The sequence below is a fragment of the Nicotiana tabacum genome, chromosome 4 (assembly GCF_000715075.1).
Source record: "Nicotiana tabacum cultivar K326 chromosome 4, ASM71507v2, whole genome shotgun sequence".
NCBI classification, from domain to species: Eukaryota; Viridiplantae; Streptophyta; class Magnoliopsida; order Solanales; family Solanaceae; genus Nicotiana; species Nicotiana tabacum.
This window is the reverse complement of record NC_134083.1, coordinates 135902733-135912283: the sequence shown is the minus strand read 5'-3', so window position 1 is coordinate 135912283 and position 9551 is coordinate 135902733. Positions and strand designations below refer to the sequence as shown.

General features: G+C 37.6%; 1 protein-coding gene across 1 annotated transcript; it reads left to right on the top strand.

Annotated features, from left to right (window-relative positions):
* The first annotated feature begins 2465 nt into the window (after nt 1-2465).
* On the top strand, nt 2466-5206 carry LOC107815230 (GDSL esterase/lipase At5g08460-like). Its single transcript, XM_075251065.1, has 6 exons — nt 2466-2485; nt 3135-3436; nt 3506-3633; nt 4331-4573; nt 4664-4919; nt 4995-5206. Exons 1-6 carry the CDS (start codon nt 2466-2468, stop codon nt 5204-5206), a joined length of 1161 nt encoding a protein of 386 aa, XP_075107166.1.
* The last annotated feature ends 4345 nt before the right edge of the window (nt 5207-9551 follow it).

Sequence of the window (9551 nt, the reverse complement as noted above, 5' to 3'; positions counted from 1 at the left end):
TTTTTGGACTTGTGTGCATGCTTGGTTTGGAGCCCCGAGGGCTCGGGTGAGTTTCGGATAGGTTGCGGATGTTTTGAACTTAGAAATTTCTGGATTTCTTGACTTCTACTGGTGTCTGATTAATCCTTCTTCGCGATCGCGAAGTTACTCCCACGATCATGAAGGGTAGTTGGGACTGGGGTGGGTTTTACTCTTTGCGAACGCGAAGTACTGGACGCGAACGTGAAGTGGAGGAGGGTTGCCCTTCACGAACGCGGATAGCATATCGCGAACGCATAGCTTTAAAGGACCTGGGGAGGGGGAGGGGTGATTTACTCTACGCGAACACGGGCACTGGCTCGCGAACGCGAAGGCCTGGGGAAGCAGACTTCATGAACGTGTGAGCGAACTCGCGAACGCGTAGGCCATTTGGGCCGCTGTGTATCACGATCGCGGCAGGCCCTTCGCGAACGCGAAGAAGGCCTGACACCCAGACCTTAAAACATTTCAAATACGGGATTTCACCCATTTTTCACCATCTTTCCATTTGAGCTCGACCTAGAGGCGATTTGGAGGAGCAATTTCATCACCCTTTCATAGGTTAGTGTACTTTAACTTTTTTCTATTTCCATCATCACCCATTAATTTCTAGACTTAATCTTTGTTCTTCCATGATACAAAACTAGGGATTTAGGAAGAATTGGGGGATTTTTGCAAATTCGGGATTTAAACCTCAATTTGGGATTGGTTTTCGAAACTAATTACATAATCAAACTCGGGGTGAATGGGTAAATGAGTTTTGGTCTGAATCTTGGGTTTTGACCAAGTAGGCTCGGGGTTAACGTTTTTGACTTTTTCGGAAAAGTATAAAAATTTTAACTTTATGTATTATAATTGAATTCCCTGGCCTTATTTGATGTTATTGAGTCGATTTTTGTTAGATTCGGTTGGTTCGGAGGCGGATTTTAGAGGAAAGGCCCCGGTAGAGCTTTGAATTGATTGCGAAGTGAGGTAAGTGTCGTGATTAACCTTGACTTGAGGAAAAAAGGACTTGCTTGCCTATTTACTACGTGTTTAATGTGTGGGTACAATGTATATGTGAGGTGACGAGTACCTATACGTTGTTGTTGGGTTAAAGCATGCGGTAGAACTTGTTTCTTTGTGATTTATTGCCTCTTTAATTATGACATCCATGCTTAGATTAGATTATTACCTATTTGATCATTCCTTCTATATTTATGGATTAATTGTGATGGTTGAGTATTTTGGAAGTTGAGGTTTGGTATCTTAGAATCATTATTGACACAAAGTACATCCTTCACATTATTTATATCCCGAATTCTTATATTCATTACTATATGGTAAGGGAGAGTGTTAAAGCACGAAAGGTGATGTCATGCCATTTTATTACTTCATTTATTGATTAGTACATAGTGAGGAATAGAGATAAAGCACGAAGGGTGATGTTGTGCCATCTATATCAATTATTCATTGTTACATAGGCAAATCGAGAGTAAAAGGACGAAGGGTGATGTTGTGCCATTTCATTCTACTTATGTCATCATTTCATGGTAAGGGTGAGAGTAAAAGCATGAAGGGTGATGTCGTGCCATCTTTATTCCGTATGTTTATCCGTCTTTATTGGTTGATGATTTATTTGACTGTCTTGTATTGTCATTCTTGTCGTAGTTATCGCATCTTGTCCCCCTTTTGCATGTCCCCTCCCAACTATACATATTAAATCTCTATTTGTTGTTGTTTGGTACATATATCTATATTTGCACATGTTTAATTACGTGAGTGTCCTGTCATAGCCTCGCCACTACCTCGTCGAGGTTAGGCTCAACACTTACGGAGTACATTGGGTCGGTTGTACTCATTCTACACTTTACACTTCTTGTACAGATTTTGGTATTGGTCCCAGCTGTACGTGAGGTGCACTAGCTCGGATTATCACATTCGGAGACTTGAGGTAGATCTGTTGGCGTCCGCAGACAAGTCCCCTTCCTCTTTCCTCTTTCCTCTTTTACTGTTCATTTCATTCGAAATAGTTGTATTTATTTCAGACTATATATGTAGAACTTCTAGAAGCTCATGCACTTGTGACACTAGATTCGGGTTGTATTAAATATTTTAGATATCATGGTTTCGCACTTTACTTCAGAATTTATTTCAGCTATTTCAGTTTCGTTATTATTATTCAATATGAACTGTTAAAAAAGGATAAACTATTCTAACGTTGGCTTGCCTAACAAGTGAATGTTAGGCGTCATCACGGTCCCTAGGGTGGAATTTTCGAGTCGTAACAAAAACTTTACACACAAGTTTCAATTGATAAAATGAACATGTTCCAAGTTCCGAAAAAACAATCTGAATCCAATGTCATTAAAGTCAACTCCCATTCAAATTTGTGAACTCTAGCAATCACAACAACTTATATGTTTTCTTTAATCATTAATCGATCAAACTCTTTCTTTGTTCAAGTAATGATTGGTTCTCCATACAGGTACGTAATGTGTCTAATGACTATAGGATCGGGTTTTTGGGTAGATGTGAATGGATCAAGTACAACAATATAGTTTGTGAGTGGTTTAGTAGTTTTAGTAAGCAGATGAACCACCAGCGGGAGAGGCCATGGTAGGAAACTTATGGGTCAACCGTATTAGGATTTTTTGATGAGAGAAAGAGAGCGTTTTCTAAATTAAGTAATATGGCCTCTAATGTTTATTATAACTAAAATTAGTTATTTTTTCTCAATATGTTAAACAATGACTAAACATTAAATAGCAGGCTAAAAGATGCATGGCAAGCTCACACTATTCCTACAACTTACACATCCCAAACAATCAAGAATTTTCTTTCAAATTATGGACGAATTTTTAACTAGCACATTTCATCATATAAATACCATAACATTGATATGGCATGGGAATGTAGGCACCCTTAGAAAGTACAACTAAGTTTGGACAACATCAAACAAATGGCGAAAAAAGAAGATAATAAGCAAAATATAACTGAAATAAAAGTGAATCGAAAAACATGCAAGGATATAGGGAGGAAAGAAGGGAAAAATTGTTAACCTAAAGCAAGAAAGTAAAAAGAGTTGATGATTGCTATCATTCTCAGCACCCCTTTCTGTTAATGTTCTTTAATAGGAAAGCATCAGAAGTGAACGCACTGGATATGATAAAAGAACACACAATGGAGGGCCAGTTTATGACATGGAATGTTCTTTTCTTGTACAATTTAGCTCTCCTTGTTATTCTTTCCTTTCAAGAAGCCATTGCAGTGCCACAGTTCACAGCTTTGTTCGCCTTTGGGGATTCACTTATAGATCCTGGAAATAATAACTATCTCCCAAACTCTTTGGCAAAGGCTAATTATGTACCATATGGAGTTGATTTTATAGGGCCCACTGGGAGATTTTGCAATGGAAGAACCATGATAGATTATTTGGGTAATTTGGATTTGCTCATATATTTTCTCTATTACATTCATCTACAATTAATCTTGTTAAATTTTGTAGGTGATCTGCTAGGACTTCCTCTAATTCCAGCTTATACAGCTACTATCGCCATGGGTAGTGATATTTCGAAAGGCGTAAATTATGCTTCAGCTGCAGCCGGAATTCTAGACGAGACAGGCCATAATCTTGTATAATTTGTCATCAATCTTTACCTTGAACCTTTCTTTTATAGTTTTTTTTATGAGTTTAATAGTCTGTTTGGCCAAACTTCAAAAATCAGGTTATTTTGAGCAGAGCCTTTTTTTCAAAAGTATTTTTGGTGAAAAGCAGTTTGTGTTTGACTAATTAATTTGAAAAGCACTTCTGAGCAGCAATTAGTATTTGACCAAACTTTTAAAAAATACTTCTAAGTGTATTTTTCTCAAAAGTATTTTTCCAAAAAGTGATTTTGGGGAAAGACTATAATTTTCTGTTTCTCCAAAACTGTTTTTTGCAAGCACTTTTATTTTCTTCTAAAAGCTTTGCCAAACACTTCAAATTTGGAAGAAAAAAAACAGGCTATAAATTATATCCACTGCAATTGTAAAAAAGGAAACAAAAGATTCTTATACTACAAAATGTAATTTAATTAATTTTAATAGGCTAATTATTATATCTTCTAGGTTTCTAACCTACACTTCATATGGGCTGCTACTTGTAATGAACTTTTAAAAAGATGATAGAGTGATGTGATGATGAAAATATTTTGTACGTATAAAATTAGGTGATGATCGATACTCGTCAAAGTGAGCTAACTCTCAATTCTTAAATTCAAAAAGAAATCGTAAATGAATTCTTCTCCTAAAACTCCTATTGCTTATAACATTAGATGTTTTTTTTAACTAGGGAGAAAGGTTCAGCTTGAATCAACAGATTCAAAATTTTGAAGATACCTTGAATCAACTAAAACAGCAGATGGAAGAGCAAGACTTGAGCTATTATCTTGCAACGTCGTTGGTTGTAATGAACCTTGGCAACAATGACTACATCAACAACTATTTGCAACCTTCATTGTACACAACGAGTTCCAATTACAAGCCTAGAGATTATGCTGATCTCCTCATAAAGCATTACTCTAGGCAAATCTTGGTAATACGTACTGACCCCTCTTTTAAAAAAAAAAAAAAAAACTTTTACTTTAGGGTTTAATTCTGAGTTTAATTTGTCCATTATTTGCAGGCACTTCATGCTATAGGACTAAGGAAGTTCTTATTGGGAGCAATTGGACCACTGGGTTGTATCCCTAGCCAAGTTGGAACTGGTCTTGCTCCACCAGGAAAGTGTGTCTCTATTGTGAATGAAATGATTGGGATGTTTAATTCACAACTTAGGTTTCTTGTTGATCAGCTAAACAAAGATAACCCTCACTCCATCTTTATTTACGGCAATACTTTTGGAGGATTTATCGAGATATTCAACAATGCCTCTGTTTATGGTAAGATAAAAAACATCCAATAACCTGTCTTATTAGAGAATGGTGCTATTAATTCTCATGGTTGTAGCGTTGCAGGGTTTGAAGTAAAGGACAGAGGATGCTGTGGCGTTGGGAGGCGAATAACATGTCTTCCATTGTCAGTGCCTTGCTTCAATAGAGATCAATACCTCTTTTGGGATGCCTTCCATCCAACACAAGCTGTGAATCAAATTCTTGCTAGGAAGGCATATTCAGGGTCCTTACATGATTGTTATCCCATAAATGTCCAACAAATGGCTCAGCTCTAAAATTATTTCATTTTAACTTATATATTGTCATGTAGACACACCATTCATGTCTATCATGTGCGCAACAATAAATAATAAATACTGCTCTATTATTTCAGTTAAACAAAAGATTTAGCTTTAAATTTCCCTCTCTTTTTTTCTTAAAAGTACTTTTCTAAAATATATTTTTAAAAAGAAATAGTTTGTGTTTGACTAATTAATCTTAAAAATACTTTTATAATCTCCATAGAGCTTCTATGCGAAAAATAGAAAAAATAAGAAGTAAATTATGTCTCCATTTGCTAAACACTTTTGTTTAAAGGCTAACTATATATTAAGTACACACCAAAAAATATGAGGATAATTCCTTCCTTTTGGGTGTATACAGTCAAAACCGGGCTCGCCCCCTGCTTGACTAATCGAGACTGAAATATGATAGATTAAGGTCCTACCTCGAGTCGTATCGAACCGAGGTGTGAAGTTATATCGCCAAGCTCGAGACCCTGGGACCGAACAAAATCGAGATCAGGCGAGATCGAGGGAAATTTGCTGAGTCGGATAACAGAAAGACGAAATATCCGCGATCGAGCGTAGATCACTGCGGAGATCTTGGCATGTATCAAGGATAGGCCGATTAATTAGCCAATCATGAGATTTCTTACTTCATTTAGAACTGTATCAAGAGTGGGACTCTCATACTATATAAAGGGGGTCTCATCATTTGTAAAGGGGATCACATTTACGCAACATAAAGCAATATACTGTCTTTTTCTAGCTTTCATTATCTTGTTACTCTGCTCTTATATCATTTAAAACTTCTTGTGGTTCAAGGGTGTTCAAACTCGAGGGCCAAGGCTATTCGATTCGTTTAGTTTGCATTTATTTCTTTTATCGTCAAATTCAATATTAATATATTCTCTTAATTTGTGCCAAGTTATATCACGTATCCTTAAAAGCGCATATAAATTCAATTTTTATCCGTTTTTAGAGTAAACACCAGGTAATCATAAATTTCAAACTTAAAAATTACTATTAGCCTAGTATTGTGGAATTTGTTCTAAAGGAAGTTCATCTTGTACGATAATAACTACATACTAGTATTAGTATCCCGCACGATGCATGGACACAAATATGAAATTGTGATTTGAGTTATTTGGATTATATACAAATTACTTTAACATTTAAACCTTATAGATAAGATAATTATTAGATGTCAATTAAGAAGCAGTACATGAATTGTTTCTCATATCTCCTACCGCTTATTTGGATGGTTGTTACATATTGTATTGTATCGTATTGTTACTTCAAATACAATATTTGTTTTGATTGTTACTTAATTTTATTGTATCGTATCGTTAAATCCATCGTTACATAACGACGAAAAGTGTCACTTTATGAAACGACGGATTTGGTATAGTGACGTCGTTTTCTTACTTTTTTCTCTCATATTGCCCTTCCTTATTATTAAATAATCATATTTTATCACTTACCCTACTTTTTTATATAATAATTCTACTCTGTATCCTATTTTTTCTTAGCAATATTACAAGTTTATTCTTCATATTGTTAGTGTGTGATATCATGAAACGACGACAAACGTTACAATCTATCCAAACATTGTGTTCATCAAATAATACAATACAAAGCAGTACAATACAATACGATGCATTATAAAATAACATGTAACAATAATCCAAACAAGCCGCTAGTGGACAACTTGTTATGTGTGTGTGTGTGTGTGTGTAACAAGCCATGTCACTTGATTTAGTATTTGCATTTTATTCCATGTTCAATATTAAAGAATATTAAACATATCTGTGATGACCCGATAGGTCATTTGTAGTTTCACCTTTCATTTCTGTATTCCGAGACCTCGAATAGCTCTGTTTAGCCTTCCTCAATTTGTGTGCGTCGTCCGTGTCCTTTTCTCGGAAGGTTTTTATGAGAAAATTGATGAAAATGTGAAATCGTGCTTTAAAACTCATTTGAGTTGATTTCGGTCAACGTTTTGAGCAAACGGACTCGGGTCAGTATTTTGACTGTCTCGGTGGGTCCGTATCATGATTTGGAACTTGGGCATTTGCCCGAAATCGAATTTAGAAGTCTCTAACTTAATTTAACATAATTTATTAAAAACTAGAAGTTTAAAGGTTTAAAGAATTCCTAAGTTTGATCGTAGGTTGACTTTGTTTCTACCGCGTTCGGATTACGATTTTGGAACTTGGTATAAGTTCATTTCAGTATTTATGACTTATCTACAAAATTTGGTGCAAAACGGAGTTGATCTGACGTGATTTAGATGTCCAGTTTAAAAATTTAAAGTTCTTAAGTTTCTTTGAAAATCTCATTGTTTTGGTGTCTGATTCATAGTTATAGGTGTTATTTTGGTGTTTTGATCATGCGATCAAGTTTGTATGACGTTATTACACTTGTGTGCATGTTTGGGTTGGAGCCCGAGGGACTCGGGTGAGTTTCGGATAGGCTACGGAGTGATTGTGGACTTAGAAGAATAACTAATGCATGTTTGTTTCTGGTGTCAGACTGCATATCTCGCATTTGTTGTACGACTCTCTAGAAACCGCAATGTTAACTGTGTACCCCGGTCAGAGATGATAGATACCGGCATGCAATGAAGCTTGACAATCTCGTGAATATAAACCTGAGCCAGCTGCTCCGAAGAGTAAGTAGTCACCACTGGAATGAAATGAGCTGACTTGGTCAATCTATCCACAATCACACAAACTGCATCGAACTTTCTCTGAGTCTGTGGAAGCCCAACAACAAAATCCATAGTTATCTGCTTCCATTTACACTACGAAATCTCTAGCTTCTGAAGCAATCCACCTGGCCGCTAATGCTCATACTTCACTTGCTGACAATTTAGGCATCGAGATACATACTCCACTATGTCCTTCATTCTCCTCTACCAATAATGCTGCCTCACGTCTTGATACATCTTCGAGGCACCTGGATGAATGGAGTACCGCAAACTGAAAGCCTCCTGGAGAATCAACTCACGCAAACCATCTACATTGGGCACACATAGCTTGCCTTGCATCCGTAATACACCGTCATCTCAAATAGTGACATCTTTGGCATCGCACGGCTCGGCTTGACTTAGAAACATCCAATGTAACAAACTGGTAGACCAAGTCCTGAACATCCAAGGCTAATGGCCTCTCTGGTACCGGTAGTTATGCTAAACTGCCCAAACTCTCCGCCTTGCGACTTAAGGCATCGGCCACCACATTGTCCTTTCCGGGATGATATAGAATGGTGATATCATAGTCCTTAAGCAACTCTAACTGCCTCCGCTACCGCAAGTTAAGATCCTTCTGTTTGAACAGATGTTGTAAACTCCGGTGGTCGGTGTAGACCTCACTAGGGACACCATACAAATAGTGCCACAAAATATTCAAGGCATGAATAATAGCTGCTAACTCAAGGTCATGGACAGGATAGGCAATCACCCTACCGTCCTGCATCATCACTGTGTCGAGACCAATGCGCGACGCATCACAATACACAGTATAAGTCCCCGAACCCGGAGGCAACGCCAACACTGGGGTTGTGGTCAAAGTTGTCTTGAGCTTTTGAAAGCTCTCCTCACACTCTTTAGTCCATCTGAACGGAGCACCCTTCTGGGTTAGTCTGGTCATAGGTTCTGCAATAGACAAGAAACCCTCTACAAATCGACAGCAATACCCTGCCAGACCAAGAAAACTCCGGATCTCAGTACCTGAAGACGGTCTAGGCCAACTCTACACTGCTTCAATCTTCTTCGGATCTACCTTGATCCCCTTACTCGATACTATATGACCCAAAAATGCCACTGAATCAAGTCAGAATTCACACTTTAAAAATTTTGCATACAACTTCTTTTCTCTCAAGGTCTGAAGCATAGTCCTCAGGTGCTGCTCCTGATCCTCCTGGCTCCAGGAGTACACCAGAATGTCGTAAATAAACACAATGATGAGTGATTCAAGATAGGGCTGAAATAAACTGTTCATCAAGTGCATGAATGTTGTTGGGGCATTGGTCAGCCCAAAAGACATTACAAGGAACTCGTAATGTCCATACCGAGTCCTGAAGGCAGTCTTCAGGATATCTGGCTCCCGATAATCAATACACATTGAACCGTCCTTGTTCAACTGGCGATAATCAATACACATTCGCATAGAACCGTCCTTTTTCTTTACAAATAAGACTGGAGCACCCCAAGGTGACACACTGGGCTGAATGAAGCCCTTAGCAAGCAACTCTTGCAACTGCTCATTTAACTCTTCAAACTTTGCTGGGGCATACAATAGGGTGGAATAGAAATGGGCTGAGTGCCCGGTAACAAATCAATACCAAAGTCGATATC

Coding starts and splice junctions, on each gene's coding strand:
- LOC107815230 (XM_075251065.1), top strand. CDS start 2,466: ATGATTGGTTCTCCATACAG. Junction 2,486..3,134: donor ATGATTGGTTCTCCATACAG/GTACGTAATGTG, acceptor GTTCTTTAATAG/GAAAGCATCAGAAGTGAACG. Junction 3,634..4,330: donor ACGAGACAGGCCATAATCTT/GTATAATTTGTC, acceptor TTTTTTAACTAG/GGAGAAAGGTTCAGCTTGAA.